This window comes from Penicillium cataractarum, assembly GCF_028827025.1.
Source record: "Penicillium cataractarum strain IBT 29864 chromosome Unknown utg000009l, whole genome shotgun sequence".
NCBI classification, from domain to species: Eukaryota; Fungi; Ascomycota; class Eurotiomycetes; order Eurotiales; family Aspergillaceae; genus Penicillium; species Penicillium cataractarum.
Window position 1 is genome coordinate 714,872 of NW_026622745.1, and position 12,984 is coordinate 727,855.

The window sequence follows — 12,984 nt, forward strand, 5'->3', positions numbered from 1 at the left end:
CTACAGTGAACAATACCACTCCTTTTGGGTATACATCCAATACAAACCCACCAAGGCAGTCGCAATAGGAATCCATCCCTCTTTCACCCGAACCGTATGCCAAACGAAGAGCTCAGTCGAGAATAAGAAGAATACCCCCGCCCAAGTCAGCATGGCGAGATTGTACAAGTTCGGATCATGTATATTGTACGCAGCGTACAATCGAATCATAGCCGTATAAAAATTTTTGACCCCATAAACATGTGCAGTCAAGGCGTGACGCGGCGGTGCTCTCTCGCCGGAAAACTGTCGCTGCGAGGCGCTAGGGAAGATGTATGTCACGATGGTATGGGTGCTTCCGACTATTACGGCCTATATAGTGAATTGCTCATATGAGAAGCGCCCTGTTCATTTTTGTTTCAGAGATTAGATCTCACATAGAATAAGAAGTATGGGAGATAGCCGTGATCGGCTGATGGGAGAATGGACATGGTTGTAATTCGCTAGCGATAAAATTCGTAAAACTCAAGAACATAAATTGGATAGATATGCAGAAAGGAAGTAAAGGGGGACTGAAATTAATATATTCTGTATGGATGGCCCCCAATCTCGGAGTCTTAACTCCGCGTCAACAGGGGTGCTTCTTAAAGTAAGACCAAGGCTGGGGAGCGCGGACGAAGCTCCGGTTGTGAATCTGACGACATTACGTGGCATAAGCATCGAAATCAATACCACTCGACCAATTCTACACTATGGGCGACAATCTTATTCTATATGTTTGCATATTTCTTCGACGTACATGATACGAAATCGGCACCGATGCTAAGAGATTACTATAGATGTTTGCTCTCGGTTGGAGGGGATTTGACTATTACTCGTCAACCAAACAGTTAAATCAGCGACTACCCATCTAAGGTATATGTTTCTGTATGATAAAACTGGGTCAACCCGGAAACCTGCTCTGTAACAAACTCGTGCGAGCCTCGCCCAGAGCCAACATTATTTTTGGCCCCAGTAAGCTTTATCCTGCCCTTCGATCCTTCAAATGCAATTGGATTTACTGGCTTGGTCGCCTGACCGTGCCCAGCCTTATCCCGCGAGCTGATTTCATCTTACTTGATTCCGCGGCTGGACCCGCGTAGGAATAGGTTCCACGCTGCGACTGGGGCTGTAGTCTCTTTAAGAGCAACCGTACGCAATCCAATTGTGTGCTATAAATAAGGGCTTTACGTCCCAGGCTTTAAGGCCTCGCGAATACTTGATACTCGTCTTGCACACTGCAAAACTAACCGTCACTTTGGTCTTTCAAACCGCTATCAATTCTTTCCTCTCGCATAATGGAGTGGACTCAAGTCTCTCCCACCCGGTGGGAACGCACGCTGAGCGGCATGGAAGAGTATTTCGTATTCATCGGGAACATCACCGCAGCACTCTACGACGGGCGCCAACAGTACACCGTTCTCTCCAAAGTAAAAGTCGACTTGAACATCCCCGACATCGAATCCGCTCTCCGACATGCATGGAAACAAGTGCGATACGAAGAGCCCGATATTGCGACTACCCTTGAACCGGGGAAGAAAGTCTTCGAGGTCCTCGACGATTCAAGCATCGACAAATGGGTCAATTCTACATTTATCATTGACCACGAACATGATGGCGAGGAACTATACCGGCTCGGCCGCACGATGAAGCCGGCGACACTATACTATCTGCCAAAATCGTCAGAGCTGGTCATGCACGCTCACCACGCTACGGTCGACGGTATTGGCATGATCATGTTCTGGGATCGGTTCTTCCGCGCCCTGACTAGTCCTAATGCCAACATCAGCTTTGGCAACGAGCACATCCGTCTGTTGCCTGCATTAGATGACATCCTAGGCTCAAGCGACCGCCCAGCCTCAGAGCAAGCCGAGATGGGAATGGCAGTGCTCATGGAGTACATTGGCAAGCTCCCCGCGATCGGATTCCCCTCTAAGGTGGGGAAGGTGCCCCCAGGCCAGTGCCAGGCTATGGAATATGTGTTTGATGAACAAACCACATCTGCAATTATCAAGGGGGCTAAGGCGAAGGGGATTACGGTAACCTCTGCTGTTCACGCCGCATACATTACCGTTCTCAGCAAATACGCTGATCCGGAATCGAACACCACGCGGTATGCTTCACCCAACGAATTTAATCTTCGCAATCGTCTCCAACCGCCATATAGCCTGGCCGCTGCTGCGAATTACTACATCCCGCTTCCATTCTCAATTGACCTCCCGGCTACCTTTTCGGAACTCTCAGTGGAGTTGAATAAATACTATCGGACGACGCTTAGCGCGAGGCCGGAAATTTTGGAGATTCAGGCGTACTTTACCCGTGCGTTGGAACAGGTTGTCAAAACGCCCGAGTATCAAACTGCACCAATTCCCACGGATGCTCTGGTGAGTAGTCTGGGTATTGTGGAGAACCACTTAAGTCGTTCGTATGGAGAGGGAGACGCCGTTGTTGTTATTAAAGACTGGAAACTTGGGTGTGATTGTATACTGGGTATGACTGGGTTCCATTTCTATACTTTCCGCGACACGTTACGGTTTGTGTACCAGATCAATGAAGCATATCAGGATCCGGCGGATATCAGGATGTACATGGAGGAGATTGAAAAGGTATTGAGGCAAGAACTGTTGAGTTTTATGGCTGTTTAGAGGATTTCTTTCCTGTGTACATAGAGTCTTTCCTTACTGTCGACCTAGTGAAATAACTATCGTCCAGGACTAAGGGGCTTGATTATTGGTATTATCTGTTCATTTTTAATTCTTCTCTTTTGTATGTTTATTCTATTTTGCCTGCCATGGAATTTCAGATGAGTAGGATCCCTCTCAAAGTGACCTTTTACTGCAGAATGCCACTAAAGATTTGGAACAGGACGTTCGCACCGTTTTGAGGCTTTACGAAAGCGAGATTTCGTATGGCGAAATCGCATATCTCTCCACGTGCTCGCCCGCGGAGAACCGAGCGAAGCGTTTAATAGACGAGGTACTCCACGTTGTGAGTGGGTTCCAGGTCGCGGGCTTGAGACATGTTATTGGGACATTGTGGCCGTCTGATGATAGTGTTTGTGTGGAAGTTGTAAGATCATTCTATTCTGAGGTTTGTTGCCCGGGTACGCTGGAATATACTGACAGAGATATCGCAATGGCACTTCACAAGGCAGTTTCAGCGCTTACAACGAGTAGTGAATATCGAGGGTTGCCGTTACGATAGGCGCAGTATGTCCATTATGGAGCATGATTATGATTTTATGAGAGAACAGTGTTATAAAATCCAATTCAATGAGTTACCGAGCACATACGACCATAGGGTGTGGAGAACAGGGCTTCCCGTCCGCTCAGCCGTACTTAAGCCACACGCCGGCCAGTTAGTAGTATGGTGGGTGACCACATGCGAATCCTGGCTGTTGTATGTTTTTATTTTTATGTTTTTCTCTAGCCTACTACTGCCTTGCTGGTTTTATTCTTCAGCCCTCCCGCTCCTCCTCCTCGCTCATGTCCAGTCCTTATTTTTGGTGATCCTGATCGGAGCTGATAGCGGAAAATAGATCCACGGTGGCCAATACAGTACAACGTCTAGTCTGATCTTGCTTATAGTCACAATCGAAAACAGATCCCCCTATGGACACTGACCATTTCTTTCTTATACAGTATCATAATGTTGAGAGAAGACCGCCGAAGACTACCCATTCCGCGGCAGACCGCGCTTCGCAAACGACACTCAGACCCCTGCATCCATCCGCCCGAAGTATCTGAGCAGTCACCCATGATATGGGCATTTGGCTGCATAGCCGGACGACCTCGGTGACAACTTCGGGAAGGATTTGGGCTCAGACTGTCGCACTTTAGGTTTCTCTGGTGTTCGAAGATACCGGTCTCTCTCATGTGGATAAAGCACTGCCCATCTCTCTGCTCTTTTAGAGTTCAATCAACCAATTCACTCTTTTCTCTCTGCAAGATTCCTCCTTACCGCTCAGAATCAGCTTGCCCAACACATAACATGATATAGTCTCTTTTGGATTAGCTGTAAGTTACAATGTCTCCAAGAATACAGAGTACCCTTCTCCACTTTCCTAGAAACGAGTGTGACGTATAATACTGCATACTATGGGTATCCTTAATACGTACTGCCGCTATCCCTCTATGACCGTCAATATTCTAGGGTTGGCAAGTCATTTTTTGTCAATAACCATCATCTCAAGTTTTATCAAGAAGGTCTGTGTTAAGAGATCAGCCTGGCTGATACTCCACATAAGCTAAAAAGACCATTAGATCCGCTATCAGCGCATATGATCCAGGAGCCAATGTATAGAGTAGCGCACTGTAATATTGTTATCGCATAACAGTTTGTACACATGGCCCCGAGACCTACCCCCAAAAAGCTACGGTTTCCTCACGATATGATATAATATGATACAAAGTCAGTCTTTAACAAAGTCTCAAATGCCTGATGCAGCAGAGTGCAGTGAACGGACAATGGAAAAATCCGTAGTAACTTGGGACAGTTTGGCACCCCACTCCCCGAACATATATGTCGGAGACGAAGCATAGCGCCACTGATGCTAGAAGCGCTCTGCGATCGTCAACTTAAAAATCCTGGTCTCTTATCTCGATGAAACGGCGGTCTTAGTATGGGATGGATTTCAGACAAAAGTAATTACTTTCAGTATTAGGTCGATCAATCATACGTGGTTAATCTAGGATAACGCCTAACCTAGCTGCTTTGAAGCCCGAGCTTATTCGTGATATGTTAATCAGTGGAGAATAATCTGCATTATAACTAGGAGCGGCGACTGGGCAAGGCAACGCTCCATCCATCCTCAGGATTGAACGCATCCACCCATGGTGAACACCATGTCTCGTACGTCCATGCCAGCACAGTTTTATCTGTTGCATCAGTAATCAATTGAGACCTAATGATGAACATCGCCCGGATAGTAATTGGTTTAATGATTGTTATATGTCCACATGTCCACTGCATCTTTCCAGGTCATGAAAAAGGGGTTTTGAAACGAAGCTACGTCCCGCTCCCCCAATTCATGGATCCATGGGTGGCCACCACGGGTTGAGGCAACGTGCTCTGAAGCGACATTGTGACCGTACCACCACCAGTGAGCATGATCTTCAGGATTTGTGCTTAGAGGTGGGAGCCCGTATACCTCAATAACGCCAACTGAGAAGAATCCCCGACAGTCGTCACACCAAAAGCTTTCCGAAAGATGAGCGGCGAGTGATCGTGAGGCAGCAACACGTTTAGGACTCAGAGGAGCTACTTGGTTGTGAATCAGGAAGTGAACGAGCGACCAGACTTGGTTAGGCTGCGAGGAAAGCGTGGCCGCACTAGCGAGAGCTTGGTTTATGTCCGAGCCAGGAACGTCAGCTTGAGCGACGCAATCTGAGGGGCTTCCGAAAAGATTGGGATCCGGAATCAGTCGCATAACTTCATCGAAACTGGGTATTTCATCGAAGAGTTGGGTGGGCCACAGGGCAGCGGCAATGTTGTAGATCCGATGCTGTGTAGCGAGTACACTCACGCCGACGTTACTAGTGCGATTCCAATAGGCACACTCCCCAGGAGAGGCAATCTCGCCCGGGTACAACAGGATAGCCCGACGAAGAGCTTCCACCACCTGATTCATGGTCAAGCCGCCTTTTGGTGCATCTGATTCTGTTCTCGGACACTCGGTGGAGTCCCACCATGGACCATCAAAGCACGTATTAGGAGGGCGTTGGATAACACAAGTCGATGGCCGGACTTCAAAGTCAGCACCCGTGCAGGTAAGTCCCGGACCGCAAACGAGCGGGCGAGGGAATGGCCAACCATTCTGTTCCCGGGCATAGTTCAGACCAAATTCGTCTTCAAAAGGACCAAACTCGAGAGGGTTGCCAATGCAGCTCTGCTCTGCTTTTCGGAATGCGACGCATCTGCCTCTTATAGGTTTCCAGGCTTCCGTTTTGGGTCCAAGTTTGATGCCGTAATCGCCAATGGTGCTGGCAATACAGTCAGCATTGTAGCTGGCGATCAACGCCTCATCAGTTGAGTTCGCGACGAAATCTGCGGCACCGTAGCAGTATTCCCATTGAGGAGTAGATCCATCACGGTCCATGGCCCACGGACCCCATCTCTCGTGGATGTCGATCATGCACCATTCATCGGATGAGCAGATACCCGGCTGTTCATAACAGTCGAGTCGAGCTGGTATCGGGCAATAAACGTCGTCGCAAGTCAATTTGATGAGATCCCCCTTTGCAGCCGTGCGAATAACAGTGGTATTACCGCTCATGTCGACATAGGTGAGGTCTTGGCTTGCAAGGCTGCAACCACCCTGAGTGAACCACATCGGCTGACCCTCGTCAGGCGTTCCGCATTGCACGCCGCCGTTACCGTCTGGCATGGTGGTGATCAATGGGTGACCCTGTGACACACGTTCATCCCGTAACATTGCCCAACGGTCCTGAACCGCGGCCGGCCAGGAAGTGCGGTAGTGTTGTGGGTTCGCATACACACTGCTACAGAATGTCGAACTGACGAGGGCGAGAAAGACGTTTTTTTTGTGGCGCGTAGCCCGAGTGCGTGGTAAAAGTATCGAGGCTACTGTATTGGCCGACATTTCTGCTGATATTTGGACTTGCAGATCCAATTGTAATTGAATGTGATCTTGCCATTGGAAGTTCGTGCTTTCGTAGGTATTCCAACCTATATATAAACACAGTGCGGCTACCAAGCCTAGCTGCAACCTTAGTTATCCCACGGAATGTGAATCACCGCTGGACCATGCCTAGCACACAATGTTCATTAAGTGACAGGGACAGCAATCCTCGTTAGAGCTTAAGTTGAAAAGTAACACATTCCATTGAGGATTGCATGGCATCGACGGAATGCATTTGTGGCATGGTGACATTCTAAAAGATGTGAACTAGGAACAGAGACATAGGGAGGATTGAACGAAGCGGGCAATCAGCAGTCAGAACTATTGGCCCGAAAATATTCTGTTGACAAATGACGAAGTGATTAGGCGTATGAATTATAGCCTCGAAAAAGTAATACATAATAGTAAGGAAGGGTGTGGCCTTTTCAGCTCTTTACTGGAGGACGGAATCCCTCGAAAGCTGATTCTGCCCAACCTGCAAGCAGAAATAGTTACGTAATCACAAAATTAACGTAACCTAATGTTTTTCTTGCTAAGTTGGAGCTCGGTGAAGCTGAATTAAGCTGGGCTGTATGATAACAACTAAACCCCCCAGAGGAAACATTTGAGAGTCTTATGCAACAGTCGGGCACGCTTGACCGTGAGTATGTTTTATACTACGATATGCTATAGGACAATTCGCCTCCAAGATCTTTTGGTAAATGAATCCTCCGTGACATTGGTGGACTAAACTAAGCCTTACACTCCTCGCTTGATGAAGGCTGCGGAAGGAAAAGGAAACTAAGTATACTGACGTATATAATCGAATAAAACTTACCATCTCTTCATAATCTGCTCTTTATGTCTCTCATTCTTAATATATATTTGAAAGAGGTCGGGGCTGTTCTCTCTTACGCAGGGTATTGTTATGATACAGTGGTACCGTAAAAGTCTGTGACCCCCTAAAGTATCGCGCTAATATTATGCTAGCAACTAACGTCTGTACCACTCACAAACTATGTATTATTAGCGGGCGGTATGTCTCTTATAAGGAGGCCGTAAAGAAAGGTACTTTGGGGGTTGCCACAGTACCCTGGGGGCGAGCAGCCGATCGTATCGGGCGTAAGCCAGTCATGGTCTATTGGTTGTTTAGCGTGACACAAGCTACGGGTCTCTTTAGATTTGCAAGGACAATTTCATAGATGATTCTGTTCGGATGCACTGCTAGCATTTTTGGTAGACCTATCGTCACCATTCATACCATGGCAGCGGAACATAGCACGCCCAGGACTGTATAAACACGAAGTCTCATAGTTTGGCGTTTCTCGAGATATGTTTAGGTTTATGTATACATGCAGAGGAAGCCCTAATTAGACACCAAGTCGCTCAATTCCTATTCGCGGAATGTTTTGCCGATGTTATTATGCATACCAAAAGCCCTGGTTACATAGTTGACTAGTTAGTTAAGTAGTTGGTTGGTTGACTGACATATTAGTCATCCGTGCGGAAAGAAAACGAGTTACATTCTAGGGAATATGTTCACGCTTTCCATATTGTAGTTTAAGAAGATAGGATATGAAGGCACACATTACCAAATGGGCGCCCTGTTACAAATCTGAGTAAGTGAATGTACTCGCAACATTTCTGTTATTCCGGCGCTATCCTTAGTGTAGACTAGTTGGTCCTTGGTATCTTGTTCTAGAAGACTTTCTTTCGAACAAGGCATAGCTTTTTCGAGATTAATTCCCAGTGGGAACTTAAGACCAAGTCCTCTTCCGTATTCGTCACTAAAATGTTGGTAGTAATGATGGAATTTTCTCATGTCCATTATCCAGATAGCGGATTCTCCTGCTTGGGTACAATATATGTACTTTAACCGCGCTTTTCAAGGCGCAGAACCTATGACTTTGGAATTAAGGTCGAGCTATAAAAAGTAGTTGGTAGTCGTTAGCTAGGGTTCTCTCGGATAAAGCAAAAATAAAAAGGAAAAAACATACAACAGCCAAGATTCGCATGTGGTCACCCACCATACTACTAACTGGCCGGCGTGTGGCTTAAGTACGGCTGAGCGGACGGGAAGCCCTGTTCTCCACACCCTATGGTCGTATGTGCTTGCTAACTCATTGAATTGAATTCTATAGCACTAATGTTTGTCACACAAGAATACTCATGCTCTATCATGTAACTATATACTGCGCCTATTGTTGTGGAAACGTTTAATTTAGAATTTCGATACTGCTCGTTGATTTAGGTCCCCATTAAGGTACCGGTCTGCTGGGATCGCTCAAGACAGTTTAGTTGGTTATCCACAACACGACAAAACTTCTCCGTGGGTAGACGTTCAGAAAGGAGGGTGTCGGTATTAAATAACTTGGACTGCTTCGAATTGTCAATGTACTCGCCGAGCTGTGGAGTTCAAGTTACGGGTTTTGGACGTCTCATTATCAAGGCAAGATCAGTTTTCTGTTAGGTGTAGAGTCCGTAAGAAAGTGAATCAGTTGAGGCGTATTGACATACCTCGAACATAAAAGAAAACAGCCCAACCAGGCTCGTCGGGCCTCCGATCGATTCCACACGCCATGAGTCCTATCAGGAGTCTTTGATTCTTCAATTCGGGCAAAGCTAAGATCTATAGCTATAGACAAAGCCACAGAGGCAAGCTGATTTTGATTCGTCCGTGCGTAAGTCTCTGGTGCCTTGTACCAGAACGACACGACAAGCTATGCCTGAACAAGCTTAAGTGACTTCTCCCCTATGCAAAAAGCAATTTCTGTCAAGAGCTTTCTAGCTTCGAATGCAAATTTCCTCTGTTGATTAAGGGTACAGAACCTAGCGGAAGCAACGCTCAGTATCGACATGAATAGTAATAGCTTTTGTCTTCCGCGTCTATGCTGCCGCTATGGCCAAAGGGAATACAATTATAGGGCATGTCGGAACAAATTGACTAGTATATTGATAGAATATTTGTTCCGCTATTCTTGGATAAAAGAAATTGTCGATCATATAATCAATCTAGCTTGGGTTGCGAAGAATGGCTTGACTGGGAATAAGCTGTAATGTTTGATTAACCAGGGTTTGGGAAGTAATGGGGTTACAGAGAGGACAGAATTTTGACAGGAATCATTGTCATTTGGACCCACATCTGTCAGGATCATTATGAATCGTTAGGAATTCCTCGGGTAATTTCGTTTTCGAGCTGAATTCGATTTCATGCGCCTTCGATCCTGCTTCGCTTGTCGCGTCATTCTTTATTATTCCAGGACTTTGCCCAATGTCTCAGTCAAGTGTTAGACATTATAATATTACAAAGGAGATCAGGCTACCACCTTTTGCTGCAACTAAATCTTTGGTCTCTGGTGGGAGCTAATAAATCATGGGTCTGCTTGAACTCGGGGGACTTGTGCTGTACATGATCATTGTTTACGTGGATAATAGCCGGGAAGGGGCAGCAGCTATAGGAACCAGAGTAGTGCGTTGGCCAGTTCTGTTCACTTTAAATTTATTGAAAGGTATTGTGGGCCCATGAGGTCATTGAATACGCCACGGCTATATTCGAAAATACGAAGCGTGTCAGAAGTTGTAACAGCGGTAGCATTCCGGAGAAAGGAGATACTCTAGTTAGTTAAATCCACAAGATTAGTCATTATTTATGTCAACATAAATTGTCAGTTAAGGGCAAATAGGCTCTCAGCAGAGCTAAACCTTAGGGTCGGCAACCTACCGCTAGCGTCGATTTCATAGGCGCGATGTGGAGCACTATCCGCATGACATGGTTGATCTCGGCCGTGAAGAAGGCCAACGCAGTCAGAGTGTTGTGGACCAGAAAAAAATCTCATCGTGTCGTCGAATTCATCGGCCTTAGTGCTTATGTACGAATATTGACCTAGGAGTCAGTTGTAGTGGTGCTTCTTCGTGGATAGTTAGTTCTCTGGCAGCACTTTTTGAGGGCGTGGACTTCAGAGACAGCAAGCGAATTAATTCCTTCCCTAGCACCCATAATGCTAACGGAGTATCGGGATACTTAGTACATGTAATTATGATATCGAAAGGAAGAACTAGCAGAGAAAATATTCGCATAGCCCTCCGGTGTTCTCATAATGTCCTGATTACAAACACTTTACAGGGCCGGCAAGTCCAGCGCCTTCTTACTCTTTCGCTTTTACAAAAACAGTCAATACACCCAGTATAGCAGGCCAAATTTAAATAATAATGCAACTGCATTTCTTGAAGTTGCCGCTCTTGAGCATTTGCGGAAGGCATACCGGCCCCCTATAGCCACGTGCAAAATGCTACACTTGTGCAGATCTCGTCTCTCTATGCTTCAAGCGAGGCTTCAGATCAGCTCATCCATAGCCTCATATGTAATTTCATTCGAATCCTTCGAATGTAGCCCCACCTACCTAAAGTCTTATGTATTTCTTGTCTGGCGATTGGGCCCATGCCGCGGAGACTTTTTTCGGCTGCTAAAAGAAAGTCCCCGGGCTGCTCTAGAGGGCATAAATAGACCAGTTCTGAACCAAAAGAGTCTCTTTTCATAGTGTATCTCTATTTGGCTTCCATAGATCTACTTTGGTTTCTTTTTATTATTATTTTCTCCCTCCAGGCGGCCCTTTTCATAAACTTGCTTCCCTGCACTAGCTACCACAGACAACGCACGTTGAACTCTCACAATGTCGACCAACAAGCTGCTGTCCAACGGAACTCTCCTTTTCGACGTGCTTATCATTGGCGCGGGCCCGGCTGGTCTTTCGGCTGCGACGGGGCTGGCTCGTCAACTGCACACGGCCGTCGTCTTCGACTCTGGCGTGTATCGCAATGCGAAGGCGCAACACATGCACAATGTCCTTGGATGGGACCACAGAAACCCCAGGGAGCTGCTAGCCGCAGGCCGCGCCGACTTGACCAACCGATACTCGACGGTTCAGTTCGAGAACAGTATTATCGAGACGATCAAGCAGATCAAGGGCCAACAACTGTTCGAAGCGCAGGACACCCAAGGCCAACGCTGGTATGGCCGCAAGGTCGTTCTGGCGACCGGTGTTCGGGATATTCCGCTGGAAATTGAGGGATACTCGACCTGCTGGACGAATGGCATCTACCACTGTCTCTTCTGCGATGGCTACGAAGACCGAGGCCAGGAGACCGCCGGTGTCCTCGCTATGGGACCCATCGCGAGCCCTCCGCGCGCCCTGCATTTGGCTCGGATGGCCCGCCGACTCTCTGAATCTGTCACTGTGTACACCAACGGTGATGAGGTGCTAGCGAAAGAGATCCAACAAGCCGCAGGGGCATCCTCCGACGCCACCTCATGGCTGAAATTCGATGCAAGATCCATCACGCGATTCGAAAAGGGTGGTATCGCCAAGACCGTCATAATTCATTTTGGCGAGACTGACAAGTCGAAAACAGAAGGCTTCTTGGTAAGGATTTTATCCAGGAGTAATCAGGCAAAGATATTTCCTGCTAACAAGACATTATCCACGCACTGCAGGTCTACAACCCCCAAACAGAGGTAATCGCACCGTTTGCCAAGCAACTCGCGTTGACCATGACCGAAGGAGGTGACATCCAGACCACGCCGCCCTTCAATGAGACCAGTGTGTCTGGAGTCTTTGCGGCGGGTGATTGTGCTACCCCGATAAAGGCCGTCTCCCAGGCGGTGGCTATGGGATGCGTAACCGCCGTAGGTGTGGTAGTTCAGCTACAGGCTCAACCATTGCCGGACGTTCGTCTCGATCAGGAACTGTAGGAGTATGATTTGGGAACGTCGTCCATGTGTTCCTAACTTCACGAAGTCTGTGATGTGTTAGGCCCGCGTCTCACTATATATGGCTTTGCTAAACAACCTTTCCCCACACACACTCCGGTCCTACCACTACCCTGCCTGCTATTTAACCAGTATTCTTGTCAAATTTCCACTCTTCCTGTTCTCCAAACTTTGGATGTGGCCGAATCAATTTTGAATCGATTCGGCTTTGGTCCTTCACAATCAGTACATACTTCACATAGTGTAGTAGTTATTGTCTTTCTATCCCATTCATTTCTATGTCATTTGTCATTTCGGGTATAATTATCATGCTTATCCTATAACTAGCAGTTCAGACTTGAATACTGCCATTCTTTTCTGACTACTTTCCTCTATAGATCAAATCATACCATACCATTTTCGTATAATCTTCCTGCAACCACCAGCGTATCTCTCTTACCATCTTCTGTAAGGCTCTCATCGCTGAGAGGAGTTATTGAAGTCACTTGGGTTTACTACTTTAGTGCGGACGACATGGATGAGCGGCCTGGGGACCCGGGTGAGAGTAGGTAAGAATAGGTTGAGCGCATATTTAGCAATT

General features: G+C 47.0%; 3 protein-coding genes across 3 annotated transcripts; 2 read left to right on the forward strand and 1 right to left on the reverse strand.

Moving 5' to 3' along the window:
* Nucleotides 1–1,316: 1,316 nt before the first annotated feature.
* On the forward strand, nucleotides 1,317–2,663 carry N7496_010908 (uncharacterized protein; the record flags this gene model as incomplete). Its single annotated transcript, XM_056703821.1, has 1 exon — nucleotides 1,317–2,663. The coding sequence occupies one exon, from the start codon at nucleotides 1,317–1,319 to the stop codon at nucleotides 2,661–2,663; it is 1,347 nt and encodes a 448-aa protein (XP_056549781.1).
* A 2,291-nt stretch (nucleotides 2,664–4,954) lies between these two features.
* Nucleotides 4,955–6,619, reverse strand: N7496_010909 (uncharacterized protein; the record flags this gene model as incomplete). Its single annotated transcript, XM_056703822.1, has 1 exon — nucleotides 4,955–6,619. One exon carries the CDS (start codon nucleotides 6,617–6,619, stop codon nucleotides 4,955–4,957), a length of 1,665 nt encoding a protein of 554 aa, XP_056549782.1.
* Nucleotides 6,620–11,307: 4,688 nt separating this feature from the next.
* N7496_010910 (NAD(P)/FAD-dependent oxidoreductase) lies at nucleotides 11,308–12,386 on the forward strand (the record flags this gene model as incomplete). The annotated part of the gene is made up of 2 exons (XM_056703823.1): nucleotides 11,308–12,057; nucleotides 12,129–12,386. 2 exons carry the CDS (start codon nucleotides 11,308–11,310, stop codon nucleotides 12,384–12,386), a joined length of 1,008 nt encoding a protein of 335 aa, XP_056549783.1.
* Between the last annotated feature and the right edge of the window lie 598 nt (nucleotides 12,387–12,984).